General features: G+C 38.4%; 1 protein-coding gene across 1 annotated transcript in view; it reads left to right on the forward strand.

The window, feature by feature from the left end:
* Positions 1-657: 657 nt before the first annotated feature.
* Positions 658-13,954, forward strand: part of SLC27A6 (solute carrier family 27 member 6) — a 35,983-nt gene continuing 22,686 nt past the window's right edge. The window contains exons 1-4 of the mRNA XM_072359784.1: positions 658-1,341; positions 9,773-9,979; positions 12,643-12,801; positions 13,246-13,370. Coding sequence (XP_072215885.1) covers positions 825-1,341; positions 9,773-9,979; positions 12,643-12,801; positions 13,246-13,370 — 1,008 coding nt within the window. The 5' untranslated portion in view covers positions 658-824. The remainder of the gene's footprint in view (positions 1,342-9,772; positions 9,980-12,642; positions 12,802-13,245; positions 13,371-13,954) is intronic.

The following is a 13,954-nucleotide window of genomic DNA, read 5'->3' on the forward strand; positions in this document are numbered from 1 at the left end:
CTCCCCTGGTAGATCTTGAGGTCACTACTTCTCATTCTATCACTGTTATCTGAAAGCAGAGTCCAGCCTCCACCTTGCCATAATCTCCTGTCAGGTAGCTAGCTGTACAGAGCGATAAGGCCTCCCCTGAACCTCCTCTTCCCCAGAATAAAGAATCCCAGTTTCCTCAAGCTGCCCCTTATAAGACTTGTGCTCCAGACCCTTCACAGCTTCGTTGTTGTCCCCAAACAGCCTGTGACATGGTACTCTGACCCACAGCCTTCACTCAGCCTGCCACTTCTGGGTGGCAATCACAAGAACATTTCCAGGACCGCGGTAGTGGTTCTGGTCTCCTCTCTCTGTGCTGGTGTCAAGGTTGTGTACCCCAAGTTCTGCTGGACACCTCGGCAGAGAGTGGAAGCCTAAGGACATCCCAGGACCGAACAGCTACAAGCAGGGACTGCACAGCACAGCTCGCTTTGCTCTGCCGGCACCGCACGCAGCTGCTGTCCGCTCTCCCGCCGATTGCGGGGTGGCGTGATTCGGCCCGCGCCTTATGCAACAGGCTGAAGGAGCGGCCCCCGCCGCCTTCGCAGCAGCTCGGCGCGGCGCCGGGAGTCCGGCGAAGGGAGGGGTGAAAGCTGGAGGTGCTGAGTTCCCGCCCCTCCTGACCTCGCCTCCTCCCCGGTGCTCGCACGCCGCAGGTGCGGACGGGGCTGCGGCTGGCGGGCGGCTCCGGGCGCGGCCGCGGCTGAGGCGGGTTCTTGCCAGCGGGCTTCCTGTCAGGCTCTGCACCTCGCCGGGCTGCTCTCTGGGTGCCGCGTCGTGTGGCGAGCTGTAAGGAAATGCGTGCCTGCGACGACATCTCTCCGTTCCCGATGTTTTTTCCCTCCTGGGTACCGGGCGTTGCGGCCGGCATTGCCTCCTTGCATCTCATACAGAAACTTCTCTTCCCTTACTTCTGGGCTGATCTGAGATACTTGCTGAAGGTACTGCTCTATGGGCTGAGGGTGGAGAGCTACAGGCGGAGAGGGAAGATTGTCACCGTGCTGGATAAGTTTGTTAAGCTGGCGGAGAAGCAACCCCACAAGGCGTTCCTCATCTACGACGGGAAGGTGCTCTCCTACCGGGATGTGGACAGGCGCAGTAACAGGGTAGCGCAGGTCTTCCTTCACCACGGCACTCTGAAGAAGGGTGACACGGTGGCCCTGCTGATGGGCAACGAGCCCGACTTTATCCACGTGTGGTTTGGACTGGCCAAGCTGGGATGTGTGGTGGCTTTCCTCAACTTCAATGTCCGCTCCAGGTCTCTCCTGCACTGTCTCACTAGCTGTGAACCCAAGATACTGATTGTGGGAGCAGGTAGAGTATTCAGTTGGTTTAGATTTATATGTCTAAAGCTTTTAATGTCACTTTTTTTTTTTTTTTTAATTTTTTTTCCCAGCATATGCCCTTTCAGATTCTTCACTGAAAACCAAAGTTTGAGATGTTCACATAATGAAATAAATCTGTGGCTTTCTAGCTTCAGGATAAAGCATTGGTCACTTAAATGAAGTATATCCATGCTCTGTGGGCATAGATTTAGCTTGTTCCTGACAGTATTCATTGCAGAAAAGTTTGCAGCACCTAAATGTAGCCTGTTCCAAATGTTTAGTTACTTCAAGAATTACCTAATATGTCTAAGAGAGCATTAAAATGAGCTAATGAGAATAGTTTCCCACTCTGTTTGAAGCAGTCAATTTTTATATTATCCAAGTAATGAATTTTATTTTCCTGAACTATTCTACCATTCTTGTAGCAGTCAAACCTGTTAAAACTGGAAGGTTTGTACCATAGCTACGAGCTATACAGACTCTTCTTTACAGCTATTCACAGAGGTGCGCCTGTTTCCCAGGGTCTGGAGCTGGGAGTCTTACTTTATATGCGTAGCATGTAGAAATTTGATTTGTGATAACCAGCTTACTTGTACATAGATTATAGAAGAAATTGTTGTGTTTGATTAGGTGATAACAGTGTCTTTTGTGTTTTTCCAGTATGTTATTATTATTATTTTATTATTATGCACACTTAAAAATAATTTTAAAACGTGATGTAGGTATACTGTGAATTTTATTATTGCAGTTAAGATTCAGTTATAGAGATCTATAAACCAAAGCCAGAGAGATATAAGCTAAAACTGGGCTCCTGAGCGCCTCTACATTTTTGGTCAACTGTTGGTGAAATCCTCAGTAACAGAGAATCATGTAGAACTAACTCACTGGGTGGAGGAGGGTAGTTCAGAATGTGAGGTGTTAGCTTCATTCTGCCTCCCGAAAATTATTATTTCAAATGTTATGCCGTATTTCCAATTCACATCTTCTTGTCCCATTCCTGTTAACAAAGTTTGCAGGGCTTTGTATTTGCGAGACTTAAATGGTTAAATTTCCTTCTTTCTGCTCTATGCTGCTGCTGCAAATTTCTGCTTTCAAATTTCTGCTTTCACTGTTAAATTTAATATTTTTTTCCCTTACATACTTCTACATCATTAATTATGCAGTTCCAATTGCATGTGTTATACTGGTTTAAGAGTAATAGAGTACTTAATAACTAAACTAATAAAACAAGAGCCAATTTAAATATAATCCCACAGCATATGGTAACAGTGTTTCCAAACTGTCAGTTTTAAATTTTGCCTTTTTACTTAATTAAAACAGTAGTTCATTTAACACACTCTCTTAAATATGTGCTTTTAAGTGTATTGATTGAGGAACTGATTTACTCTTAAGACAGTTCATGTGCATTGCCTGTGGTTCTTTTTCGAGTCTGGCCATCTCAGCTCAGAGGAGAAAAGCTATGTGTAAAGAGGTAATATCAACAAGCTAATCTCTGAGTTGGTCTTCTATGTGATAGTGTTCCTATGTTATTCATAGGCCTCTTCATTCAGTTCTTCAGACCCTTGAGGTATAAGGCTTTACAATATTCTTCAGGATTTAGGAACCCTTTTTACCCATCTCTGTGAAAGAAGCTGAAGCTCCGCTTTGTACTTGTTTGTTGGCCATGTTATATGGAGAAGCAGCCTCTCCAAAGAGGTCTGTATTTTGCAGCTGAAGGTTAACATGCTGTTCAGAGGCAATGAGGGCCGATTCGTGTCACTTGAAACAGAAGGTTGGATCATACATTGTTATCACTCATAGTTCCCCATAATATTTATAAAAATCTCTGGTCAGTGTTTAACGCTGTGGTTATGCAGTTGATGAGATAAATTCTCTGAGGTGTATTCACATCTTTTCATCCAGTATTTGTTTTTCAAGGGATACTGCCTTATCAGTAGGTGCTACCTGAGTTTTTCTTGTGTGCTTTGCTCTTTTGATGCTCTTTTCTACAGGATTGTAGATACCCTGAACTCAGCATTCTAAATTCCATTGCAAAATACATACACTAAAAGCACACAACTTGTGGTCCAGTATCTATCTAGATTTTTTTTTAATTTTAATTTTTATTTTTTTGTAAATTACAGATCATTTTATAACAGTGTTTTTTTTTCTGGACAGAGGTCGTTCTGATTTTTGGCAGTATTGTATGCTCTGCACCCCCTGCAAATGAGTTTGAGTTAATAATTCCATTTAAAGAGCTACAAAATTGTTTTTTTCAATACTTTGTGTTACCTTTGCTCTCGTTCACACACTGCAGCACAGTGGAAATTGTTCTGTCACATTTTGGTCAGTAGGACCAAATTTTCTCTTGGCATTTGTATCTGTTAGCAGCATGTTAAATCTAGAATCTGCATTTAAATCCAGTTATGATTTCATTTCTGTGACAGTGGACCTTCAGTTTTCTGTTGATATCTACATCACTGCCCACAGATCAGTTGTTTATTGGAGAACCTCTGCTCAGCTTATGTTGGTGTAGTCTTCCTCTGCATGTGACAGTTGCATTTTATTTCATCTTTTGGTACATTTTTTCTTTTTAGTATGCTTTAACTTTCTGCAAACGTGAAATGTCTCTAAACACTCTGGATGGTATTTATGGTTATGTTTTCTTCCATGCCTTTCATGCTGCTTCTGGCAAGATCACTCTTATTTGTGGACTTTGTACTCCTAAGTTGTCTTTCCTGTCTGCAAATTTTTCAGAGGCTGTGGCTTAGCATAATCCTTCCTTCAGCACTTGCAGTCAGGTCTTGTTCTTGTCTGACAATTCTCTGATATTTTCACTGCTGTTTCTGACTTTAGATTCAGGTTTTCTAGTAGAACTGATGTTTTGGGGTTTCATTTTGATTTAATTGCAGAAAGGTTGCAGAATACCTGAAGCTTTGCTTCTTCGGACTCATGTGCTGAAGAGCTGCAAAATTTCTCTTCCTTGTTGGTTTCTTATGTGAAATGAGTACCTCTACAAAGCTGGATTTTTTTTTTTTTTGTAGAATAGCAGTATTCCTGTAGTTCATTTAGCACGATGTAGTAACTTAGTTTATTCTATTAGATTTGCCTGTAAGGCAAATACAGATTCTCTGTTTTCCCAATATATATATATATACACCTTGTGTTCCATTCAAGTTTTTCCACTTGACATTGTAGTTCAGAGCAAATCTTTGCTTTAGCTGTTTTCATTTGTCTACTGTCTTTTCAAAATCATTTCAATGACTTTGGGATTTCTTGCTTTTATTTCTTATGTAACATTTCCAGTCTTCCATCTTCAGAAACTTTCTATCACCACTCCCATTCTGAAGAATACTTGTTTTGAGTCAGAAGCTTGAAACTGTGTTTTTAATAAGGTAGCAGTTGTCTCAAGAAACTTGTATTTTATCTTTAGGAGACAACAGCTGTGTAAAAGCAAGACCATAAAACAACGGTCATAATCTAGTGGCTCACCCAGATGACACAAATGGAATTTGCTAGTGCATTTATAGCATGCTGCTACTGGGAAGAGTTCAACTGAGCCTTAATTGCCATCAGTGCTTCTGATTCAGGGATTTAAATGCAAAAGGATTGTGCTACAACAGCCCGGACAGCAAAGGCTATTCAGAGTACATGCTCTGTGGGTGTGCTTGGGCAGCTGCTCTTAGATGACTGTGTTTAGGCAAGAGCATGACTGTGTCAAACTAAGATGATCTCCAACAGCAGTCCCTTCTAACCTCATCCATTCTGTGATTCGGCTATTCAGAATGATATCTTTCAGCTGTGCAAAGTACAGCATTTTCCTGGCCAGAGTTCTTTACTCTTTAGGCATCAGCAATGCTTCGTGCTGCTCAGTGTAATCTGTTTTTGTCAGTTATTTGAGCTCAGAACCATGCTTTATGCTGATAGAGGTGAAGTTCAGACAGAAATGTGCCTATATACTGGAGAAAAGGAGTAGAGAAAATATTTGTGGTATTTTTTAATTATTTATGGTATTATGTACAAATAGCAGTATCATCTTACACGTGTGAGTCATTGGGTAAAAAAAAACCACACTATTTTGTGAGACATTTATCTTTTCTGAACTTTTCTGAAATAAGTGAGCAAAGGTGTCTGGATCTAAACATGCAGGACAAGGAAAGCATAGCAGACCTACAGAAAACAATCTTAGCAGCTCTATTTGACACTGTATCTCTTTGATCCTTTGTTTTATTTCAGCCTTTGTCTTTGTCCCATGATATCCTTTGATGAGAAGACTGTGCTCATGGAATGTTTTCTGCCTACAGTGGCATTTGGCACTTCAAGATTCCATCACTGGTCCTGATCTACAACTGACTTGAAATTTCTGTTCTTATTATTTAGTGAGAACAGGCACTGAGCATAAGGAGTCACTTGGAGATGGGGTACAGGTAACAGTAATTTTTCTGATGCCAGACAGGCATGCCATAGTTTACTGAATTGGAGTGCTCATCAAATTTATCAAAGAACAATTTAATGCAGTTTGCTTTCTGTGTAACTTTTTGTTCAGTGCAAGTCGATCTCATAATCTGATTTATTCCTTTCATCATTGGCAGACTCTTGTCTGTTTGCCAATAGGCCACATTGTTTCTTTCCTAGGAAATAATATAAAAAACCTTTTGTACACTTTGCAGTCTAGGGCAGCTGCTTATAACCAAAGCGTGTTTTCCTTTCTTTCTTAAAAGATACTCAAAAGATGAATCTTTACACATGCACATGAACTTAATGTAACACAGTTTCAAGAGATTTTGTTAAACAATGAGTTGCTAAGAAAGGAAAAAAGAAATAATTTGGAGAAGCACATTCATTTTGACAAATCTCTCTCTCTCTCTCTACTTTTTTTTCCCAGTGGGAGCCACATAGTTAGCAAATGGTGATTATTCATATACAAACAGTGTAAACAGAGCACAGGGAGCTGCTGTCTATATTGGAAAACATTAGATTAGGTCATTTCTTCCAAGACAAATAAACCAAAACCTGGCTAAAATTTCATAGTTTAAAGAGCCAACAAGCACTTGAGAGAAACCACAAATTAAAATAGATAAATTGCTTTAATATTATTTCTTTACTACATGGATAAGTGCACATGCCAGGCACCTCTAGAAATGTTGAAATGTAGTTCCTCTAAGAGGGCTGTTTGTTTCTGTCACAAGAACAAGATGGTTTGTAAAGACCAATGAGCTGTATGCAAGATCAGGCATGTAAATTCTTTGTTCGTGGAACGAACTGCTGGCTGACTGTCATCAGAATTATTCTTTGGAAATGCCTTAGCACAACTGAGAGTTTTGTCTTCCAACACCTCTTGTTCATTCCTGTTCCAGAAGTAATTTTGTGCTTCTGGCACTTTGAAAACTGTGAATTTAAATTACCCTTTCTTCTTTATCATTACAAACTGTTCACATATTGCTCCAAGTAATAGGTTCCTGAACAAAAAAGAAAAATGCTATTCTGTTGTATAATTTACTCACAGAACTAATGCTCAGTAGTAGTTTAAAAAAAAAAAAAATAAAGAAAGAAAAAGAAAGAAATAGCAAGTTCTTGTACAACGGAAGCAGTCTTTGGTTGTATGGGTTGAGAAAAAGCAAACAGTGTGCATTTCTAATCCAAACCTGGATCTTAATTATTTAGGGTAAAAATGTTTCAGTCTATTAAAAGGGAGAAAAAAAAAAACCAAAAAAAAAAACAAACCACCCCACCAGAAATATTTGTGAATTTCTCTTTTTTTATACACTTCTAAGCAAAAATATCTTCTGCAGAGATAACAGCAATAGTCCAGTGTTACACGTTCATTTTCATTACTGTCAAAAACACGGAAGGCAGAAATGATTAGAAATAATGCAAGAAATCTACCTATGAAAAATAAAGAAATTCACTAATGGCCTCTTTGGTATTGGTGGTTCTTAAAAACAGTGATACTGTTTTCAGGTTTGTAGTTGTGTTTGTTTTTTTGCAGGCATTTTGCAAGTAGATAGTTTGTAGTTGTCTTGGTGTTATCACTGGATCTATCTGTGTCTGTGGCTGAGACAGCAGGCCCAGAAAAGGGGAGGATGTTGATATTTTACAGCTGGTTCGGCCCAGTACTGTGACTAATGGGGCAGGGAACCTACAGATCCACACCCTGAGAAATGGGAACAGTTGTGCGATGGGCCTAAAAACAGAACAGCGGCAATGATCTGAGGAGGAAAGTTAATGTACTAAATATGATGTTGACGTGGAAGGTAACACACTGTAATACAACATATAATTGGAATCGAGAAGAATGTAAGAGAATGTCCAAAACTGAAAGTCTTACTCTGAATTGAAGGAGAAGTGGCTGGGGAGCACACCCACACGCTACCAAGCAGCAAGATTATCCTGTGACTTGCCAACTTTATCCTCCCCTCTGAATGCAAAGTCCTCTGGGTTTGTAGCTCTTCTCTTGTGAGAGCCACGTATTTGGAAAATTGGCGGTCCATGGAAGTTTGGCATTAACTCTTTAACTCCCAGTGCTTTACACGATGTTGTGCTGTGGAATACTGATAACAAAAGTCGTGAAACTGTGACAGTAATTCAACCAGAGGAAAAATTTCATGCTCAGTTACACAGGAAAATTTTATTTATTAAGCACCTAAAAGAAATACTTATCTGTACACCACACTGGTTATCTGGTGAGGATACTATACAACGTGGCCAGCTGAGTTTGGAATGTATAATTACTAGAAGCTGCAGAAAGTGAGAAATCCTTAATACTAACAGTGAACAATTCTTAACTGTGTTTAATATCTCTGTTGGCACAATAATTGGTGCCTGTGCCAATACAGTCAATAAACTGTTGGGGAATTTAGTACACTTTTACTTTTCAGTTGTTGTGTTTAGTGAGCGAAAGGGGTCCGTACTCAAATTATTCAAATAGGATGCTTTTTTAGATTTTCATTATTATTTGGATGATATCTTCCTGAAATAACTCTATAGTATAAGGGAGCTAGGACACAAAATGATTACACCACACCCCATCAGATATTTTTGCTGAAGATTTACAAAACATACAGAAGCCATCCTGTGTCATCTTCAGATTTATAAGGCATTCTTGTAGTTGGTGATGGGAGGCTGTATCTCTGTTAAGGTCACAGAGGTGTCATTCACTAAAACATATACAGTAGTCTGTCAAGAGGAAAATATTTTTTGAAATGATTAAACATGTTGCACTGTTATGGTGGACAGTATATGCAAAAGGATTCTATTAATGGTACTCATATTTAGTACTTGCAAATTGAGCTTGGGGTTGACATCAGGAGTTCAAACTGGCTCTGGCAGTGCTTCACTGTGAGGTTCTGGGTGAGTCATTTCAACTTTATTTGTTTATTCATTTATAAATCCTGAGATAACAACATACATTTATGCCCATGGGCATATTTATAAGATTAATTATGTAGGCTGAGATTCAGTAACGCGCTTAAGCATAAACATATCTTTAAATTTATGAATGGTTCTTTTGAAAGCAATATGACTGTTCCTACACCTAAGAAATTCGCTGGGTTAATACTTTAACATCTGTTTGTTATTCTGTGAAGGTGACAGATTGAAAAAAAAACGCTTAAAAATATAAATACAAAAATATAAATACAAAATTTACTACTTAGGAATTGACCTCTGTTTTATATATATAAAACATTATATTTATGTTTTATGTATATATATATAAGGAGTATTGTTTGTGGATGAATGGATAAAGAAATAAAATTGCTAGATACCTAAAATTAGATTCAGGTGAAGATCAAGCTGAAGAACCACAGAAATAGCCACAATCTTAAGTCTATACTGAATAAGGTACAGGTCTGTATCGTATTTATATTCTTTGAAATTCAGGTTTCCATACGCATAATACAGGTGTTTTTTTTTGTTTTTGTTTTTTTTTTTCTTTCTTTATTACTATTTTTTTTTCCCCATTTGACTCACTTCTGTGCTTTTGAGGAGAAAGACCCTCCATTCGAGAAATCGCTGTTGAGGACATCCAAGGAAACCTGCACTGTAACTGTTGGCTGTGCATATACTTATCTTTAACATACTTACTCATCATTTATTTGAAGTTAAAGCTTAATGATGCTGCTTTCTATTCTTAACAATGACAAAGAGTTGTCAGAAATGCAGCGGTAAGCAGGAGTTATTAATCAAGGATCACCACTTTTTCAGGAGAGCTAGGTGACAATTAAACACCATGGAGTCAGCAGAAATCTTATTATTTTAGATTCTATTTTCATTCCATTTCCAGTCCAGCTCACCACCATTTTATTTATTTACATCAATGAAGATGAGTAACGTTCCTCTTTCTGTTATAAAAATTGAAACTTTCAGAGGAAATGTATCTTACTTGCATTTACTTTTTGAAGACATAATCTAACTAACATTATTTTATATTAAATTTTAAGATTTGCTTGGGACTTTAGAAGAAATTCTTCCTAACCTCCATAAAGACATCAGTGTTTGGGTAATGACCAAGGATTTCACTTTTCCAAGTGTGCATAGCCTTTTAGACAAAATGGATGCTGCATCTGAAGACCCTGTTCCAGTTAGTCGACGATCTGCCAGCAACCTCAAATCTTCTGTTTTATATATATTTACTTCAGGAACAACAGGTACAAGTATGCTAAAGAGATAATATGTTCTTAAAGCTGTTATCTAGAAGCTTGATTTTTATTTTTATTTTTATTTGTTTGCACTCTCATCTTTTGATTAATCTTTTTATAATAGAATATCATATTTCATATCACTTTGGTGGGAAATAAGCATTCTTCTTGCTGATTAATGTTTATATTCAAAGTATTACATGCTTTTTCTTCTTTCATTTGCTAGATTGTATAAATACAGTGGGAGAAGCTTTGCTACCTGGTTGACTTCTGAGTGTTTATAAAATGTTTTTCCATGTTTTTCCAGCCAAAATATTAACACTGTATCCAGCACTTTAAAAAACAATCTAAAGCAAATTGACATTTTTTTCTTCCTTAAGTTGTGCTTTGTGTAGTGACAGAAAATAAGATTAAGTTATTAGACTTTTAGTGTAGAAACAGATGGCTGAATTTAATACCAGTTGTCCAGCAGCTAAGAAGCTAAGACTTAATAACAAAAACAAAACAACAACAAACAGCAATAAAAAACCAAAACCATAAACAACTGGTTGGTGACTTGAAAAGGAGCATGATGTTGCTAAGATAAGCAGATTGGCATTCTCATTCAGTTTTAGCTACAGGAGGAATTAAATGGGGATTAATTTTATTTTTTTATTTTTATTTTTTTATTTTTATTTTTTTATTTTTTCCCTTCATATAAATAATTATTTAGTGTATTTATTTCTGCTTCTGGGAGAAGATTTAAAAGTAAAAATGTTGGTCTAGAATACAAAAAGTAAAAAGCTCAAAATGTCCAGATGTCAACTATATAATAAAACTATAATAATGCTAACATGTATCATAGAAAAATAGAATCCTAAGAGTTGGAAAGGACCTTTAAAGGTCATCTATTCCAAATCCTTTGCAAAGAACATGGACTTGTACAGCCAGATCAGCTTGCCCAGGGCTTGATCCAGCTTCATCTTGACAGTCTTCAGGGATGGGGCATCAACCACTTCTCTGGGCTACCTGTTCCAGTGCCTCCCTCACCGTAAAAAACATTTTCCTTATATGTAAATTAAATCTCTCCTCTTTAAGCTTGAAACCATTTCCCCGTATCCTATCACAAGAGACCCTGCTAAAGAGTCTGTCCCCTTCTTTCCTGTAGCTCCCCTTCAGATATTGAAATGTCACTAACAGGTCAACTCAGAGCCTTCTCTTCTGCAGGCTGAACAGCCCCAGTTCTTTCAGCCTGTCCTTGTGGGAGAAATGCTCCATCCCTTGGATAACTTTTGTAGCCCTTCTCTGGAAATGCTCCAGTAGGTCTATGTCTCTCCTGTACTGAGGACTCCCAATCTGGACACAGTACTCCAGGCGAGGCCTCATCATCACAGAGTAGAGGGGCAGGATCTCCTCCCTTGCCCCACTGGTCACACTTCTTTTGATGCACCGCAGGATTTGGTTGGCTTTTTGGTCTGCAAGGGCACATGGGCTGGCTCATGTCCAGCATGCCATCCACCAGTATCCCCAGGTCTTTTTTGGCAGGGCTGCACACAATGCCTTCATCTCCCAGGTTGTACTGGTAGTGAATGTTGCCTCGACCCAAGTGCAAGACATTGTGTTTGGATTTGTTGAATCTCATGAGGTTCGCATGGGCCCACTGCTAAAGCCTGTTTAAGTCCCTGTGGTTGGCATCCTGTCCCTCTGGTGTGTCAATAGCACCCTACAGCTTGTTGCTGTCAGCAAACTGGCTGAAGGTGCACTCGACCCCACTGTCCACATCACTGATGAAGATATAGATCAGTCTCAGCACTGAGCCCCGTGCAACACCACTCATAATTGATCTCCATCCAGACACTGAGCTATTGGCCACCACTGTCTGGAACTGACCTTGCAGCCAGTTCTTCATCCATTGAACAGAATGTGCATCAGATCCATATTTTTCCAATTTGGAGAGAAGGTTGTTGTGGGATACCTGCATGTATTATATTAGTTAAAATTGCATTTTTTTATTCCTGAGCAATGTAATTAGAAGAATAAGAATTCCTTTGCTTGAGGGGTCCACTTTTAAGTCAACATTTAAGCACTTTTGATACTGCAAGTATAAAAGTATACTGCAAGTATAAAATTATTGGCTCTTAGCTTACTTTAAAGTAAGTACTGTCTTGCACAGTCTGGTGTCAGCTGTTTGTAGCAGCAGAAAGAAAGAACTCAAGACTCTCCAGCGCACTTCAAAGAATCTCAACAGAATAGCTGAAGTTGCAAGGGTCTTCTGGAGGTTATCAGATCTAATAGTTTTCTTAATTATGTTGGACTCTCTTGCCTGAAAATTACCTAGTGCTATTCTGCTTTATGTGAAAATAAGTTCATATGTATAGCTGACCCTTTGTTGGTCTTGTGTAAATTGATAGTGTATTGGTCATGCAGTTTCTTTCTTTCCTCTTATTTGAAATGATTTACTTCAGATTTAATAATTAACATGAGGTTACAGATTGTCTGATGTGTTGCTATGTGTAAAAAAACAAACATACATATATAATACATATATAAGATCCAGTTGTCCATTTAGCTGAATAGGTGGCTATCAGAGAAAGTACTGATACAGCTATGATTTTAAAGACCTTGCTTTGAAAGAAAAAAAATGGCTTCTCTTGAAGGTAAGCTTTATGCAGAGTTTTGTGTTTTCATTACAGGTCTTCCAAAGGCCGCAGTCATAAGTCACATGCAGGTTCTTAAAGGAGCTGCTGGACTCTGGGCTTTTGGTGCTACTTCAGAAGACATCATTTATATTACTTTGCCTCTTTATCACAGTGCAGCATCTCTTCTTGGTATTGGTGGATGCATTGAATTAGGTAGGATTTATTTAATTTTTAATATAGAATTAATTATTATAAAAATATGTTTAAACAAATATAGATTTGGTTCACTGCTTTGAGAGAAACTAAGCCAATGAATATTCTTTTCTGAAGAGCTCTATGGTTCTGCATTTTGAGGATATAGGAGGGTCGTGTAGGAGGAAGGAGGACCTCTTTTGCCAGCCATTTTTGGACTAGGATTATGTAGTTATTTGGGTCAAAAATGTCACTTTTTTTGTATTTTGTTAAAAGGAAACTTAGAAGCGTATATATTTTGGTAGTATGTGTACCACATTAGTGTGTGTACACTGAGTATTGTACACTGCACTATAAATAAAATGTACTTTGGTGAACTTAAGAAGAATGGCAGATACAAACAGAGCTAGTTAAGCTGCCACTCAGAGAAAAAAATTGATTTCTTTTTCTATTATTTCCAATAAGGCGCAACGTGTGTCTTAAAAAAGAAGTTCTCAGCTAGTCAGTTCTGGAGTGACTGCAAAAAGTACAACGTGACTGTCATCCAGTACATTGGAGAACTTTGCCGCTACCTTTGCAGCCAACCAGTGGTAAGTGGAACAGAGATGACGGCTATTCATCTGTAAGTAGCTTGTATGCTTATTGTTCTTACACTGTCCATGTAGGAAGGAGGGAAGGAGGTAAAGCTGTATTCAGCCTGTTCCTCTGCCCTTCATCTTGCATGAAATTCCTGAAATAAGTGGTGATCTGTAGAATGTAAAAAAAAAAAACCAACAAAGCAAATTGTTTGAATTGTGAATATGTTAAGGTATTAAGAGAAAGGAGTTAGAGAATAAAAATGGAGTCAGTGTCATTTAGTGAGTAGATATGAAAGATCTACAAGCTAATTTCAGAGAACCTGGATTACTGTTAAATACCCTTTCAGGATATTCAAATCTTTGCTTTTTGGCATGTAAGTGGTTTAGAAGACTAAAACACTTGCAGGTTCTGTTTCATTGCTGTTTTGGCTTTTTGGGTTTCCTTGTATTTAGACCATATAGACTGTATTTTAAAATTTTGAAGTGGTTTAGTATGATCAGCAACTAAAAGGAAGACTGTCTTTTGTTCCAGCTAGAAAGGTATTTCAGACAACAGTACAAATTTCATTAAAGTGACATTCCTCCCTTACACTGTG

This window comes from Excalfactoria chinensis, chromosome Z (assembly GCF_039878825.1).
Source record: "Excalfactoria chinensis isolate bCotChi1 chromosome Z, bCotChi1.hap2, whole genome shotgun sequence".
Lineage (NCBI taxonomy): Eukaryota > Metazoa > Chordata > Aves > Galliformes > Phasianidae > Excalfactoria > Excalfactoria chinensis.